At 42.1% G+C, this 17,866-nt stretch overlaps 1 protein-coding gene across 2 annotated transcripts in view; it reads right to left on the reverse strand.

The window, feature by feature from the left end:
* Positions 1–246: 246 nt before the first annotated feature.
* Positions 247–17,866, reverse strand: part of BTNL9 (butyrophilin like 9) — a 30,568-nt gene continuing 12,948 nt past the window's right edge. Inside the window, exons 5-11 of one of the 2 annotated variants that reach the window (XM_027605296.1) lie at positions 16,735–16,863; positions 16,522–16,554; positions 16,161–16,181; positions 6,363–6,383; positions 6,104–6,130; positions 3,269–3,295; positions 247–2,403 (exon numbers count right to left, since the gene is read on the reverse strand). In XM_027605296.1, the coding sequence (XP_027461097.1) occupies positions 1,817–2,403; positions 3,269–3,295; positions 6,104–6,130; positions 6,363–6,383; positions 16,161–16,181; positions 16,522–16,554; positions 16,735–16,863 (845 nt within the window). In that variant the 3' untranslated portion in view covers positions 247–1,816. The remainder of the gene's footprint in view (positions 2,404–3,268; positions 3,296–6,103; positions 6,131–6,362; positions 6,384–16,160; positions 16,182–16,521; positions 16,555–16,734; positions 16,864–17,866) is intronic. The other variant, XM_027605297.1, reaches the window with a different exon arrangement.

Consider the following 17,866-nt stretch of genomic DNA (forward strand, 5'->3'; position numbering starts at 1 on the left):
ATATCTTCTCCCATTCAGTAGATTGCCTTTTCAGTTTTGATTATTTCCTTCACTGTGCAGAAACAGGATGAAGTCCCAATAGTTTATTTTTGCTTTTGTTTCCCTTGCCTCCAGAGACATGTCCAGTAAGAAGTTGCTGTGGCCAATATCAAAGAAGTTACTGCCTGTGTTCTCCTCTAGGATTTTGATGGACTCCTGTCTCAAATTTAGGTCTTTCATCCAGTTTGAGTTTGTTTCTTTGTGTGGTTTAAAAAAATGGTCCAGTTCATTCTTTTCATGTTGTTGTCCAGTTTTCCCAATACCATGTGTTGAATAGACTGTCTTTTTTGCATCAGATATTCTTTCCTGTTTTGCAGAAGATTAATGACCACATAGGTGTGGGTCTACAACTGGTGACTGAACTTAATCTCCAGCCTTTCTTCACTCTGTGAGTTTAGGGGTGGGTGGTGGGGGTGGGGTGGGGGGCTAAATTTCAACCTTTTAATCATATACTTGGTTCCCCTGAAAACCAGCTCCACCCTTAGGGGGCTTTCTAGAAGTCATTTCACTAACATAACTGAGGTGTGGTTGAAAGGGGCTTGTTATGAATATCAAAAGACACTTATCAATGTTATGAATATCAAAAGCTCTTATCACTTAGGAAAGTCTAAGGGTTTTAGTTCTGTGCCAGAATCTAGGTGGAAGACCATATACTTCTCATTAATCATAATATTACACCTATCTTGTATTTTCCCTGACTCAGCCCTGGAGTCCATCACTTCTCGAAGGAGCCTTGGTTCCTTTTAGTGGAAAATAGTACTAAAAACTAAGTTCTGGATGCTAGGTGTGCTCATTGGTACTGGAGCGTTATTGTTCCTGTCAAAACTGACAGAGCCAGGAACCATGTGTGTGCACACACAAATCTATCTGTCTACCTATTTATCACGTGTATGCGTGTGCTCCATCTATCTGTACATTGTAAAAACTGTGAGTTCACAGAGCTACTCTTTCATTTTCTTCTTTCCTCTTTCTGTAATTCTGTATTTCATCTCTGACTGAAAAACCTCTCAGCACACAGAGGGAATTTTCTTACTTGCCCAATCCCTTGTTGATCAATTCTTGTCATTATTCATCCTTGTCTTGATTCATTTTAAAGTTCAAACTGTCCCGTAACTGGTCAGTGGAGTATCTCCACCCTGGTTCCTATGGCCCCATCAGTTCCTGAGCACATTTGAACACAAGATGTTCCAGATTCACCTGTACTTTCTCTGCTCCAACCCTGGAATCAGCCATTTCTCCAAGTTCATTTCAGTGGGAAGTGACATTTTAAAAGCCCTAAGTGAACTCACTACTTTGAGGTATCATTGCTTCTAGACATTTTAGAGCTAGAATACATATACAGAAAATATTTAAAAAATACAAGTTAACTGATACTTCTTATCCAATCCAGTAAGGTTACCCACCATTTTCCCCCCATTCCAGTTTCTTTCTGGTCTCCCACAGTACGCACTGCAGCTCCCAACAACATGAATTTATTGTTCCTCCTTTGTTTAGTCCTATCATACACACAAACAAGCTTTGGAATTCCCTTTTTTCATTAAAGAAAATCATACATATATATATTCATGCATACCCCATCTATAGGTAAAGATTCCTCTTTTTGTTTGCTTCTGCTGTGCTGAGTCTTTAGCCTTTGCTGACATTTTGGTGATGTTTCCTCCACTCTAGAGGAAATGTGAGAGCAAATCCCAGCCAGGTGTCCTGGAAGCTGCCAAGGACCCAGGCAGGAAAGAGTGCCTCACCACAGGCCCAGGGTGGGATCCAAGGGCTCATAGGGCTATAACCAGCTATCAGTTTCATCCTCTTCAAGGATGCATGTCCTGCTAACAGGCACTGGGCAGATGGTGAGGGGATCTGGGTGTTCACCACCATCATGAGCTCTGGGCCTGAAATACGCACAGAGAGTCCCTGAGAAGGTGTGGGTGAAGGTGAAGATGTGGGACCCATCTGACACATTGAAGAAGGACAGTTTTCCTGCCTCCCAATCCAGGAAGATGCCCACACACCGTGGCGGCACACGCAGGGTGAGCGCAACGCGGTGTGGGTCCAGGATGAAGTACTCACAGCGGTTCCACAGCCCCATCACCCAGTAGCCATTGGCTGGGCTTAGGTGCCCCGGCCCCATGCGAGGCACTGAGGCCAAACATACACCCAGGAACCAGCGGCTGCGCCTGCCCACGTGCACTTCCCAGTAGTGGCGGCCAGCAGAGAAGCGCTGACAGCTCAGCACACACGTCTGCTCAGAGAACCGCTGGGGGTCCCCCACCACAGGGCCAGGCACTGCTGTGCAGGAGGACACGCTCTTGCCATCCTCAGAGACTTCCAGGCTGCGGTGCGCCGAGGCTGGATCAAGGGTTACGTCCACTGTGCAGAGGCACAGGGTTAGTGCCTGCGAAGGGCCCTGCCTGTCCCCTTCCCCAACAGATAAACTTCTAGTGCTCCTGGTGGTCACTCCCACCCCTGAAACCACCCCTGTGTACTGAAGCAGCTTGCAAGGCACTTCTGAGCACTTGAAAGCCATTAAAAGAATCATTTCTTTTCTGAACTGGAAGTTTCCTAACTGCCATTCTAGGTGCTATGGAGAGCAGAGATAGAAAACAAGGCAGATTCGTGGGATGGAGGTGGGCTCATTTCCCCCAATTCCTGGTCAAGGGGAAGGGGCTCCCGGCTGGTTCAATTCCTCACTGATGCCACCACCCTGTGTGACCTTGAGATCATCATGTGAGCTCTGAGCCTCAGTTTTATAGCAAAGTTAGCATTTTAAAACTGAAAGGGACCTCTGAGATCATCTGGTCCAGTGCCCTGACCTCTAACACCCAACCCTCAAAGCACACCCATTTGATAGATGGGAACTCCAAGGATCTCTTCTGTCAAATGAGAGGTTCCTACAAACTGGCCCTAGCAGTCTTCCTGCCAGATGGAAACAAATCTAGTAAAACCCAGAAAGTAATGTGTTTTTAGGAGGAGGTGTGTGCACACAAAAAGTGCATGTGTGGATGTAATCAGATGTGTGCATGCAAGCATGTATGTGTGCATGTGTGCACATGCAGGCACATGTGTCATGTTGTGTATGTGCAAAATTAGGTTTATGTGTTTGTGTGTGTAGGCTCCATACTTGGCTCCTGGACAGATCCTTCCTCCAATCTCAGATCTCAGATCTCTCTACCTTCCTTCTGTTTAAGATCCAACCAACCCCAGTCACAAGTCATAATCCCTTGACTTCAGTTACCTGCATATTGTTGGGCTGCTCTCCACTCTGAAACCAAACAGAAAGGAAAAACAGACCAAAAGATCTGAGTCAGTGCAACCTTGAGGGAGGCTCAAAATGCAATGAGGGATGCTACAAACCCAATGATCCCATTCCCACCATGACAGCAAGTTGGAGTCCAGACTGGTCTGTGTTCACAATGACATTTCTCTGGGAATTTAGGATTAGGTTAAGTGGCTGTTGTCAGTGCTGGGTTTTATCAAATCTGCATGCAATCTAACCTTGTACTGAAAAAGGCAGGAGAACAGAGCATGTGGGCAAAGAGAACAAATACAGATGGCCGGGATGCCCTGAAGATTGCACAAGAAGTTTTTAAATCTCTGACCAGCAGGCTCAGTCTCAGGAAGCCTGGCTGAGCATGGCTCCTGTCCTAAAATGTCATTTAAAAATCCTGTTTTGCCTCCTTTCTTAACATGAACCATTCTGAGTGGATTTCTCTTTTATCTTAATTTGCTTTACAACAGAGACATCAAGTCACAAAATAGTAAAAGTAATAGAAATTTTCAGAGCTCCATAAATTTATAGAAGGGCCTTTAAGTCCTGAGTTTACATCAGAATAACTAGTAGTTATTCTTGCATAGAATAACTCAATTCTATAAAGATGTTGATTCTTTCTAAATGTATCTATAAATTCAAAGCAATCCATGCAAAATTACTTTTGGATTTTTTTAAGGAATTTTATAAATGGATCCTAAAATTTAAAATGGGCCTAAAAAGTTCCATTCAGAAGGGGGCTAAATTGGAGGGGGAGAAGAACCATGAGAGACGATGGACTCTGAAAAAAAACTGAGGGTTCTAGAGGGGAGGAGGGTGGGGGGATTGGTTAGCCTGGTGATGGGTATTAAAGAGGGCACGTTCTGCACGGAGCACTGGGTGTTATGCACAAACAATGAATCATGGAACACTACATCACAAACTAATGATGTAATGTATGGTGATTAACATAAGAATAAAAAAATTTAAAGAAAAAAATAAAAAGTTCCATTCACTTCTAAAAGGAAGCAGAAATGGAGGAAAATTTGTACTTTTGGGTACTATAAAAGCCATAACAGTGAAAACAATGAAGTAATAGGTGGTCAACAGATAGATCCATCTACACATGAGAACCAAATATGAACTAAAGGCAATACCCACATCAATGGGGAAATCATGAACAGCGTAGTAGATGGCACTGGGAAAACTGACTCACAATATGAAGAAAAATAGCTGTATTCTCACCTAGCACCAAATAAAATGGCAAATTTCAGATGGGTTAAAGATATACATAGAACACATGTAAAGTGAATAGAAGAAAGTGGAAGAGAGTATCTTTACGACCTAAGTGTGAGGAACGTTTTCTTCAACAAAACTTCAAAAACACATGCCATACAGTACAAATTTGATGAAGATATATCTGCATAAGGATATTAATCCCTCATTGGTATTAAACACTGTGAATTCCTTCTTCTAGTCTGTCACCTGCTATTAGCTATGTCCTTGGTTTCCCACTGAAAAGAAACCATTAATTTTGATAAAATCTCATTCATCAAATTTTTACCTAATGACTTGTGGTTTTAAAACTTTGTTGATGTATATATATGTGTATATATATATGTCATATATGTCTATATATATGACAATATATTGTCATTATGTACATATATGTGTCATGTCCCCTTGAATTGATAAAAGAAAGATAGCAACCTCATACTAAAAACAGCCAAAAGGGGCACCTGGGTAGCTCAGTTGGTTAAGCTTCTGCTCTTGATCTCAGCTCAGGTCTTGATCTCAGGGTCATGAGTTTGAGCCTCATATTGGGCTCCACACCTGGCATGGAGTCTACTTAAAACAATGGCTAAAGGACACGAACTGGCAATATTCAAAAGAGGAAGCCCCAAAAGTCAACTAGCATATGAAGAGATGTCCAAACTTAGTATTCAGGGGAGAACAGACTGAAAGAGAAATGAGCAATCATTCATCCCCATCGACTGGCTAACTCAGAAAGTGCCTTATGTGGGATGTGGGCTCATGGGAGTCTCCATGCACTGCCAATGGCAGGATGATGACACTGCCTTTGGGGGATCCCTCTATCCCACTTAGTGACATATCCCCCATGGGCCAGCAATTCCCTTCATGGGTATACATCCCAGAGAAATCTCCACATAAAGCCAGAAGGTGACACATTTGAGGCTATTCATTCAGTGTTGTGTGTGGTGGTGTGGAGTCAGAGGCAGGCTGGATGTCTATTTGAAGAATGTGGCTGGCTAAAATGGAGTACCCTGCAGCAAGGAGAGAAAGACCAGATATGGTGGCAGGGATGGACGCTAAAACACAGTGATGAGTGAGAAAAGCAAGGAACAGCACAAGACTGTAAACATCATTTACAGAAATGAAAATGCCTGTGCACAAAGCCAAAAATTCACCTTTTGCAAAAATACATACAAAATAAAACTACACATCAGACTGTTTGCTTTATGTGGGGAATGGAGGAAGGGACAGGGAAAAATATGTACACATAGAGTAACATGCCCACTCTAGACCCACAAGTCAGTCTTTGAGGGTGGGTGCCAGGATGTAGGTGATTCTGATGTGCAACCAGAATTGGCATCAATTGTTTATAATATGCTTACACTTCAGAACAATAGAAAAGTAAATCGAAAAGTAAAACTTGAACATAACCTCTAGTAAGTGACATACATTAATACATGCCATATGCCTATGAAAGAAACCAGAATGAAGTATGGTTGCTGAGTCAGAGTGAGTGACTGGGATGTTGAGATGAAAGTGGACAGTGGGAGGGAAACGAGCTTCACTCACCAGCCTGGCCTTCAGCCCTTCTCCAGTCTGAAGCAGCCATGGAAAAACAGAATTAGAACACCAGGTCAGTGCTGCTTCCCTGCTCCCACATTGCATTTTGTACCCACCCCTGCCTTTCTCCCCTTTTTCCTGCCACCCACATGGCTAGCAGGGTTCCATCCTGGGCATCATACCTGGTTGGGAAATGAGAAGAACATACGTGGAAAATCAGATGCTAAAACATGGACAAGAAGAAATAATCTGAAGAAGGGTCACTTACCGAGCTCTGTCTGAAGCTTCTCTGTAAGCAAAACACACAGAGAAAACATCAGTCTCTGGGTGAGGGGAACCACCTTCCCAAGGCAGTTAGGTCACTGGGAGGAGGTTCCTTAGTCTTAAAGGACTGTTCACCCCAATCCCATCTTAGTCTCTGTACCACCCATCTGCATGATTCTTTTTTTTTAATTTTTTTAATTTTTTTTAAAGATTTTATTTATTTATTTGACAGAGAGACACAGAGAGAGCAGGAACACAAGCAGGGGGAGTGGGAGAGGGAGAAGCAGGCTTCCCGCTGAGCAGGGAGCCCGATCTGGGACTCGATCCCAGGACCCTGGGATCATGACCTGAGCCGAAGGCAGACGCTTAATGACTGAGCCACCCAGGCGCCCTCTTTTTTTTTTTTTTTAAAGATTTTATTTATTTGACAGAGAGAGACACAGTGAGAGGGGGAACACAAGTAGGGGCAGGGAGAGAGGGAGAAGCAGGCTTCCCGCTGAGCAGGGAGCCCAATGCGGGGCTCGATCCCAGGACCCTGGGATCACGACCTGAGCTGAAGGCAGACGCTTGACACCTGAGCCACCCAGGTGCCCCTCATCTGCATGATTCTTATGCCTCACCCTATTATTTGCTCTAAGGCAGAAATCTGCACAGGGCTAGAAAAGGAAAACTGGTCCTGGTATTGAGGAGCCTCTTCCCAGGGCTCATGTCTAGTTTGAAAGGCTACTTTTCATTTGCCCCAGAATCAGAAACTTTTCCTGGGGATGAAGTCCTTCGTAAATCCAGGCACTGAGCACAGCTGGTGTAAACCTCGGGGTCACTTGCTGTGTACATTATTTTAAGGACTGGGAGGACATCACACTCAATTATTTCCCCTGGCCAGATATTAAGACTGATATTTTGCCACTAGGAAGGCATTCCTTTGACTTCTCCACTTTGTCTGTTTTTTAAACTTTTTTTTATTTTTAAAAATATTTTATTTATTTTTTGAGAGAGAGAGAGATAGTGAGAGATAGAGCATGAGCAGGGGAGAGAGGGAGAAGCAGGCTCCCTGCTGAGCAAGGAGCCCAATGCAGGACTCAATCCCAGGACCCTGGGATCATGACCTGAGCCCAAGGCAGATGCTTAACCAACCAAGCCACCCAGGCGCCCCTCTTATGTCTTGTTTTAAAAGTAAATCATTATGGCTAGAGGCTCGGGAAGATAGTGGAGTAGGAGGACCCTGATCTCACCCCTTCCCATGTTTTTAACTAGATATCATCCACATCCAAGACTGGCAGAGAGATATGAAGACTGGCAGAAAAAATTTCACAACTAAATATAGAGACAAAACTGCATTTGAAAGGTTAGGATGGTCAGAAAGTTGGAGAGAGCAGAGAAATGGGCCCCCTCACCAGGGAGCTCACACAGGGAAGACTGATTCCCATAACACTTGGCTTTAAAAAACAGAGGGGCTGAATTCTGTGAGTTTGTAAAACCAGTGGGACTTGAAGCCTTGTGCTTTAAAGGTCAGCTGACTTAGCACTGGATGAGCCCGGAGGGCAAGTGATAGCTGAGTCACTGCCTTTAAGAAGACAGCAGCCTGCCCAGAGATGTAACATAAAAATGGCAGTTTACACAACACTGGGGGGCAAATGGGAGACAGATCTGTTCATAATGATTTTGGAGCATGTTAGGGGACTTCAAAAATGAGGGAGATGGCAGGCATTGTTTTCCTCTCCTGAACTCCAGCATAAACACAGAGCCACCTGTGGGAGTTTGGGGCTGCACAGACACTTGCTACCTAACCCATTAGCAGTGTGCCCTTCCCACAAGTTCTCCTGAGGACTAGCCCACACTAAGTCTGCTAGCTTTGACCATAGGCTCAGGGGAAATATTGTTAAAGCCACACCACTCCCAGCTGTGCACCCCCAACCACCATCGTGTACTGGCCCCAGCTGTGTCCAGCCATCCTCATGCTCCACACCCAGCCTCATGGCCCCAGGAGCTCCAGCAAACAACCACCAGCCACTGCAGCACTTTAGGGGATCCAACATAGGACCAGTGGCCCAGTGCAAACTTTCCTAGCATGGCAGCCCCACTCTTAAGTTCCCCAGCAGGCACACCCCATCAGAGTTGGACTGCCTGGGTTCTACTAACAACACAGAGAGCAAGCACAGCTCACAACAGCCCACAACAGGCAGAGGGTCACTGCAGATGACTACACTAAAAGGAAAAGTGACTCAGACACAACAGCAGGGTGTAAGCAACACACATAAGATACTTTCCTGACATTCATAACACACAGAAACACACACACAGAGGCAGACAAAATGAGGAGACAGAGAAATTTATCACAAATGAAAGAAGAGGACAAGGCCAAGGCAGAGATCTAAGTAAAACAGATATAAGTAACATGCCTGATTGAAAATTTAAAGCAATGATTCTAAGGAACTCACTGGACTTGAGAAAAGACTGGAAGACATGACTGAGACCCTTAACAGAGAGATAACGAAAAACATAGCAGAGATAAAGGGCACAATAACCAAAATGAAAACACATTTCATGGAAAGAACAGCAGACTGGAAGAAGCAGAAGAATGAATTAGTGATCTAGAAGAAAGAATAATGGAAAGCCAACAAGCTGAACATAGAGAAAAATTTTTTGCAAAATGAGAACAGACTTAGGGAACTCAGGGACTGCATCAAACGTAATAACATTCGTATTACAGGAGTCCCGGAATAAGAAGAGAGAGAAAAGGGGGCAGAAAATTTATTTAAAGAAATAATAGATGAAAACTTCCCTAATCTGGGAAAGGGAATAGATATCCAGTCCAAGAGGAACAGAGAACTCCCATCAAAATCAATAAGAGCAGACCCAACCAAGACATACAGTAATTAAATTCACAAAATATAGTTATGAAGAAAAAATGTTCAAAGCAGCAAGACAAAAGAAGTCAGTGACTTAGAAGAGAAAATCAGTAAGACTATCAAGACATTTTTCAGCAGAAACTTTTCAAGCCAGAAGAGAGTAGCATGATATATTCAAAATGCTGAGTGGAAAAGATCTGCAGCCAAGAATACCCTATCCAACAAGACTATCATTCAGAATAGAAGGAGAGATAAAGACCTACCCAGACAAACAAAAATTAAAGGACTTCATGACCACTAAACAAGCTCTGCAAGAATTATTAAAATAGACTCTTGAAGATGTAGTAATATATATATATATATATATATATATATATATATATATATATATATATAATGGTATATTACTCAGGCATTAAAAAAAATGAAATCTTGCCATTTGCAAGATATAGATGGACATAGATGGAGCTCGAAAGTATTATGCAAAGCAAAGTAAGTCAGCCAGAGAAAGATGAATACCATATGATTTCACCCATTTAAATTGGAATTTAAGAAAGAAAGCAAAGGACCAAAAAAAGAGAGGGAGAGGCAAACGAAGAAACAGGTCATAATTACAGAGAAAAAACTATGGCTACCAGAGGGGAGGTGGGTTGGAGATGGGTTAAATACATGTTTGGGATTAAGGAGTGCATTTGTGATAAGCACTGGGAGGTGTATAGAAGTGTTGAATCGCTATATTGTTCACCTGAAACTAATATTACAATGTATGTTAGCTGACTGGAATTTCAATAAAAAAAACAACAAAAAAGACATAGGGTGACAAAACAGATAAAAAAAAGAAGACCCATCTATATGCTGCCTACAAGAGAACCATTTTATGCACGTGGGTGGCTCAGTCAGTTAAGCATCTGCTTTCAGCTCAGGTCATGATCCTAGGGTCCTGGGATCAAGCCCTGCATTGGGCTCCCTGCTCAGTGGGGAGCCTGCTTCTCCCACCCCGCCCACTCACTCATGCTCTCTCTCACTCACTCTCTCTCTCTCTCAAATGAATAAATAAAATCTTTAAAAAAAAGAGAGAGAGAGAGACCCATTTTAGACCTAACACACCTGAGATTGAAACTGAGAGGATACAGAAACCTGTGTCATTCAAATGGATGTCAAAGACAGCCAGAGTAGCAATACTTATATTGGACAAAATACTTAAAAGAAAGACTGTAAAATTTGATTTAGAAGGACACTATGTAATAACAAAGGGGACAATCCAACAAGGAGATATAACAATTGTAAATACTTATGTACCCCAAATGGGAGCACCCAAATACATAAAACAGTTAATAACAAACATAAGGGAACTAATCAATAATAATCTAATAATAGTAGGAGACTTTAACATCCTAATCACAGCAATGGACAGATCATCGAAAGAGAAAACAAGAACACAACGCTTTGAATGACACAATGGAACAGATGAATTTAATAGGTATATTCAGAACATTTCATCCTAAAACAGCAGAATACACATTCTCTTCAAGTGCACAGGGAACCTCCTCCAGAATAGATCACATACTGGGTCACAAATCAGGCCTGAACAATTCAAGATCTAAGTCATACCATGCAACTTTTCTGACCACAATGCTATGAAATGAGAAGTCAACCAGAAGAAAAAGTCTGGAAAGACCACAAACACATGGAAATTAAAACAAACAAACAAACAAACAAAAACCATGCTATTAAACAATGATCAACCACAAGTCAAAGAAGAAATAAAAAATTACATGGAAACAAATGAAAATGAAACCACAATGGTCCAAACCTTTTGGATGCAGCAACAGTGGTCCTTAGAGGCAAATATATAGCAATACAGGCCTACCTCAAGGAGCAAGAAAAAGCTCAAATAAACATCCCAACTTTGCACCTAGAGGAGCTAGAAAAAGAACAACAAACAAAACCTAAAACCAGCAGAGGGAAGGGAATAATTAAGATGAGAGTAGAGATAAATGATACAGAAACTACAAAAACAATAGAACAGATCAATGAAACCAGGAACTGTTCTTTGAAAAAAATCAAATAAATTTATAGTCCCCTAGCTATGCTTATCAAGAAAAAAGAGAAAGGACTCAAATAAATAAAATCACAAATAGGGGAGAAATAACAACCAACACCATAGAAATACAATATAAAAGAATGTTATGAAAAACTATAAACCAACAAATTGAATAATCTAGAAGAAATGGATAAATTCCTAGAAATATATAAAATACCAAAACTGAAAAGGCAAGAAATGGAAAACTTGAACAGACTAATAACAAGCAAAGAAATTGAATCAGTAATCAAAAAACTCCCAACAGATCAAAATCACAATGAGATACCACCTCAACACCAGTCAGAATGGCTAAAATTAACAAGTTGGGAAATAACAGCTATTGGCGAGGATGCGGAGAAAGGGAATCCCTCTTACACTGTTGGTGGGAATGCAAACTGGTGCAGCCACTCTGGAAAACAGTATGGAGGTTCCTCAAAAAGTTAAAAATAGAGCTACCCTATGACCTGGCAATTGCACTACTAGGTATTTATGGAATCACAAAGATTCAAAGGGCCACCTGCATCTCAATGTTTATAGCAGCAATGTCCACAGTAACCAAACTATGGAAACAGCTGAGATGTCCATCGACAGATGAGTGGATAAAGAAGAGGTGGTATGTATCTACAATGGAATATTACTCAGCCATCAGAAAGAATGAAATCTTACCATTTGCAATGATGTGGATGGAACTAGAGGGTATTATGCTAAGTGAAATAAGTCTGTCAGAGAAAGACAAAAACCATATGATTTCACTCATATGTGGAATTTAAGAAACAAAACAGATGGGGGTGCCTGAGTGGCTCAGTTAAGTGTCTGCCTTCAGCTCAGGTCATGATCCCAGAGTCCTGGGATCAAGCCCCACATCGGGCTCCCTGCTCGGCGGAGAGCCTGCTTCTCCCTCTCCCTATCTGCCGCTCTGCCTACTTGTGCTCTCTATCTTTGTTAAATAAATAAATAAAAATCTTAAAAAAAAAAAAAAGAAACAGAACAGATGAATATAGGGGAAGGGAGGGAAAAATAAAATAAGATGAAATCAGAGAGGGAGGCAAAACCATTAGTGACTCTTAACTGTAGGAAACAAATTGAGGTTTGCTGGAAGGAAGGAACGGGGGGTGATGGGCATTAAAGAGGGCACTTGATGGAATGAGCACTGGGTGTTATATCCACCTGATGAATCACTAAACTCTACCTCTGAAACTAATAATACACTGTTATGTTAATTAATTGGTTTTAAATTAAAAAAAAACTCCCAATGAACAAAAAAGTTCAGGACCAGATGGCTTCACAGGTCAATTCAACCAAACATCTACTTTTTTTTTAAGATTTTATTTATTTATTTGAGAGAGAGAGAATGAGAGATAGAGAGCACAAGAGGGAAGAGGGTCAGAGGGAGAAGCAGACTCCCTGCTGAGCAGGGAGCCCGATGTGGGACTTGATCCCGGGACTCCAGGATCATGACCTGAGCCGAAGGCAGTCGCTTAACCAACTGAGCCACCCAGGCGTCCTTCTACCAAACATTTAAAGATGAGTTAATACTACTTTTCCCCAACTATTTTAAAAAATAGAAAAAGTAATTCATTCTGTGAGGCCAGCATTACCCCAACACCAAAACCAGATAAAGATACCAAAAGAGAGACACAGAGAGAGCTGAACATGCCAAAGCCCCTGATGAACACAGATGCAAAAAACCTGAACAAAATCCTAACAAACTGAATCCAACAATACATTAAAAAAATCATTCACCATGATCAAGTGGGACTTATTCCTGGGCTGCAAGAGTGGTTCAACATCTATAGTCAATCAGTGTGATACATCACATCAATAAGAGAAAGAGTAAAAACCATATGATCATTTCAATAGATACAGAAAGACAAAGTACAACAGTGATTCATGACAAAAACCCTCAACTAAGTAGGTTTAGAGGGAACATACCTCAACATAATAAAGGCCACCTAGGAAAAACGCAGAGCTGATATCATCCTTAATGGAGAAAAAGTGAGAACTTTTCCTCAATGGTCAGGAACAAGGCAGGGATGTCCACTCTCACCACTGTTATTTAACATAATATTAGATATCCTAGCCTCAGCAAGCAGACAACAAAAAAGAAATAAAAGGAATCCAAATTGGCAAGGAAGAAATCAAACTTTCACCATTCACAGATGACGTGATACTTTATATAGAAAACCCAAAGGAGTCCACCAAAAACCTGCTAAAACTGATAGACAAATTCAGCAAAGTTACAGGATACAAAAATCACAGTACAGAAATCTGTTGTATTTCAATACACCAACAGTAAAAAAGCAGAGAGAGAAATTAAGGAAACAATCCCACTTACAACTGCACCCAAAACAATAAGATACCTAGGAATAAATCTAACCAAAGAGGTGAAAGACCTGTTCTCTGAAAACTTTAATACACCGATGAAAGAAATTGAAGATGACACAAAGAAATGGAAAGATATTTCATGCTCATGGATTGGAAGAACAAATATTGTTAAAATATCTATATTACCCAAATCAATCTACACATTTAATGCAATCCTTATCAAAATACCAACAGCTTTTATTCACAGCACTAGTACAAACAGTTCTAAAATTTGTATGGAACCACAAAAGACTCTGAATAGCCAAAGAAAGCCATCTTGAAAAGGAAAAGCAAAGCTGGAGGCAGCATAATTCTGGACTTTAAGGTCTAATACAAATTGTTGTAATCAAAACAGTTTGGTACTGGCACAAAAATCAATGGAACAGAATAGAAAACCCAGAAATGAACCCATAACTACACAGTCCATTAATCTTTGACAAAGCAGGAAAGAATATCCAATGGGAAAAACACAGTCTCTTCAATAAATGGTGTTGGGGAAACTGGACAGCAACATGCAAAAAAATGAAACCGGACCATTTTCTTACACCATACACAAAAATAAATTCAAAATGGATGAGAGACCTAAATATGTGTCAGGAAACCAAAGAAATGCTTGAAGAAAACATTGGCAGTAACTTCTTTGACATAGACCTTAGCAACTTCTTCTAGATAGGTCTCCTGAGTCAAAGTAAATAAAAGCAAAATCAAACTTTTGGGACTTCATCAAATTAAAAGCATCTGCACAGCATAGGAGACAACAAAACTAAAAGGCAACCTACTGAATAAGAAAAGATACTTGCAAATCACATATCTGATAAAGGGTTAGTATCCAAAATCTAAAAAGAACTTACAAAACTCAACACCCTAAAAACAAATAATCCAATTTAAAAATGGACAGAAAGCAAAAAAAGCCCACATTTTTCCAAAGAAGACATACAGATGGCCAACAGACACGTGAAAAAACACTCATCATCACTTATCATCAGGGAAATGGAGAACAAATCTACAATAAGATTCATCTCCCACCTGTCAGAATGGCTAAAATCAACAATACAAGAAAAAACAGGTGAGGCTGTGGAGAAAAAGAAACCCTCTTGCATTGTGGGTGGGAATGCAAACTGGTGCAGCCACTCCTGAAAACAGTATGGAGGTTCTTCAAAACGTTAAAAATAGAACTACCTTATGATCCAGCAATGGCACTACTGGGTATTTACCCAAAGGATACAAGAACACGAGTTGAAGGGGATACATATACCCCAATGTTTATACCAGTATTATTTACAATAGCCAAAATGTGGAAGCAGCCCAAGTGTACATCAACTGATGAATGGATAAACAAGATGTGGTATATACATATATATATATATATATATATATACACACACATATATATATATACATTATATACATGTATGTATATAATGGAATATTACTAAGCCATAAAAAATGAAATCTTGCCATTTGCAACATCATGGATGGAACTAGGAGACTAGAGAGTATAATGCTAAGGGAAATAAGACAGAAAGACAAATACCATATGATTTCACTCATGTGGAATTTAAGAAACAAAAAAAAAAACAAAGGGGGAAAATATATATATAGAGAGAATGACAAATCAAGAAACAGACTTAATTATAGATGGTCACTAGAGGGGAGGTGGGTGGGGGGATGGGTTAAATAGGTGATGGGGATTAAGGAGTGCACTTGTCTGTTAAAGTACAGGGTGATGAATGAAGGTGTGGAATCGGCATTTTGTACATGTAAAACTAATATTACACTGTATGTTAACTAACTGGAATTAAAATAAAAACTTAAAAAAATAATCCCTCACGGGAAAGGCAACACTGTACACTAATTTAATCTATAGTGTTAATTACTTTTTATAGTTGGCCTTCCGCAGGACTAGGTGGACTACAGGACAAGCTTCTCTAACCTCATAAATTCATCTGGAGTTTTACTGGGGCATACAAGGTGGTTCTTGAGGTCTCCCCCACCCCACCTGCCCCCATGGTAGCTTTTTCCTCAATGCCCCCCTTCCTTTGGCTTTACTCTCCCCTCCTCCGTACAGACACACACAGCCCACAGGTTCAGGGTCTTGAGTCCCCGGGGAGAAAAGCAAACCTGATAAATTAGTCACATTTTGGTGCAAATTAAAGTTGCCTTCCTTCCCAGTGGCATTCGCGTTAAAAAGAGAAAGAAATCCTAGGAAGATGAACCAGTGGGAGTAAACGTTTAATGATGGAATTGTAACCAAATCGATAATTTGCAGGAAAGGGGCAGGCAGGGTTTTTCGGGGGTCTGAAGTCAGACCTCCTTGGCAGCTGCACCATGAATCGTGTGGGAGTGGAGCGGTGGGAGGTGCAGAAGGATGGATTTAGAATTAGATTGTTGCCATCCATCCCTCTCCCCTGAGAGCCTAAAGCTACTGAACACTTTCCGCAGCGCACGCACAGGGTTACCCCACTAGTCCGCACCCAGCACTGTGGGAGTGGCACCCAGAACTTACCCAGCTCTGCTGTGAGTCTCTCTGGAGAAAAGAAAAAAGAAAAAAAAAAAAAAAAAACACGAAGAAAAGAGAAAAAAATCTCAATTGATGAATACTGAGGCTTCACTTCCCTAAAGCGCACAGACTCGACCCGGTGCGTTCTGGGCCACCAGGACCGGCTGCATGCGTTGGAAGAGTGGGTTCCGTGGCAGGGGAAGTGGCTGAGCAAACCTCCGCCACTCTGCGTCTCCGTCCTGATCCCAAGTGCCCCGGGTCTGAAGTACTCGCCTCCCCGACCCAGCAAACTCCCCCGCCCCCCACCACTTTGTGCTACTTAGGGAAGCGGGCAAAGAGTGCGCCTCTTGCCTCTTTCCCTGCTTACCTTTGTCCTTCTCAGCCTGCTTCCTCAGATTTTCTGAAAGATCGAAGGAAGGGGCGCATAGGTGAGGGTGAGTGCTCGACCTTCCAGTGCGCGTTCCACCCCCACTCGCAGCGCGTTCCCGCAGGATCGCGCCTCTTGCGTGCCCCCTTCTTCTCCCCAGCAGAGCCCGCGCCAGGCGGGAGACACCCCCGCCCCAAACAGCCTGCCCTGTACCTTGGCACCTCCGTTGCTTCTGAAGGAAGTACAGCGCCAGCGTCATGAGGGCAGCCAGGAGGAGAGGCAGTCCAACCAGAGTCCCGAGGAAAGCCCTCTTCCAAGGGGAGCTTCCGGGTAAAAAGGCGTCTGGAAAACACCTCACAGGGAGTTGTCTCGCTTTAGGCGCCACCAAACACTTAAGGGACAAGCCTATTCTGGACCCAGCGTGCCGGAAATCCTTCCAAGTTGGCAGGCGTTAAACCTCGTGGGCAGCACCAGAGCAATCTGTAAAATGGGCACGAGAGCGGCCGCACCCACGCTCTCCGCAGGGAGGACCCTGAGGAATAGTGGCGGACTCTGAACTTGCTTAGCAGCAACCGGGAAAATACAAACTGAAGGATCTGGAAGGAAGGGGCTGATGGACCCCACCCAAACCCCCAGCTTTTGAATTTATGTGACCATGGCCCTGCCCCCCCAACCCCGCCCTAAATTTTCCCCACAATTGTCCTATTTCTGAAGAATACAAAAATCGAAGGCATTGGTGTCCGAAAACCAGTGAATTTTTGCTCTCTACCCCCACAGTCAAACCCACAAGTCATTTTCCGCTTCTTGCAAACACTTTTACTTCTCATCATCACACCTTTGGAAGAATTGGCTCACTGGGGAGGCTTTGCCCTAAGGCAGCATGTGGCCCAGGCTCCCTCCGACAGGGGCCAGTCGGCAAAGAGATACGTGCAAATCGGAAAGTAACTCTAGAAACTCATGTGGCAATTTAACGTATTGTTATTTTAAAAGTGGTGGTTTTATCTCAGTGGTCTTTTTAAAAATATATTTTTCTCTTTTTTATTGTAGTAAAATATATAACATAAAATTTACCATTTTAACCATTTTTAAAGGTACAATTCAATGGCATTAAGTTACTTTCATGTTGTGGCTCATCATCACCATCCATATTCAGATGGTGGTCTTCCCAAACTGAAATTCTACCCATTGAATACTAACTCCCCATTTCCCGCTCCCCACCCACCTCAGCTTCCAGCAACTGGAAACTTCTATTCCACTTTGCATCTATGAATTTGACTACTGTAGGTACCTCCCTATAAGTGAATCAAACAATATTTGTCTTTTGGTGTCTGGCTAATTTCACTTA

Source organism: Zalophus californianus, chromosome 5, assembly GCF_009762305.2.
Source record: "Zalophus californianus isolate mZalCal1 chromosome 5, mZalCal1.pri.v2, whole genome shotgun sequence".
In the NCBI taxonomy this organism is placed as follows: domain Eukaryota; kingdom Metazoa; phylum Chordata; class Mammalia; order Carnivora; family Otariidae; genus Zalophus; species Zalophus californianus.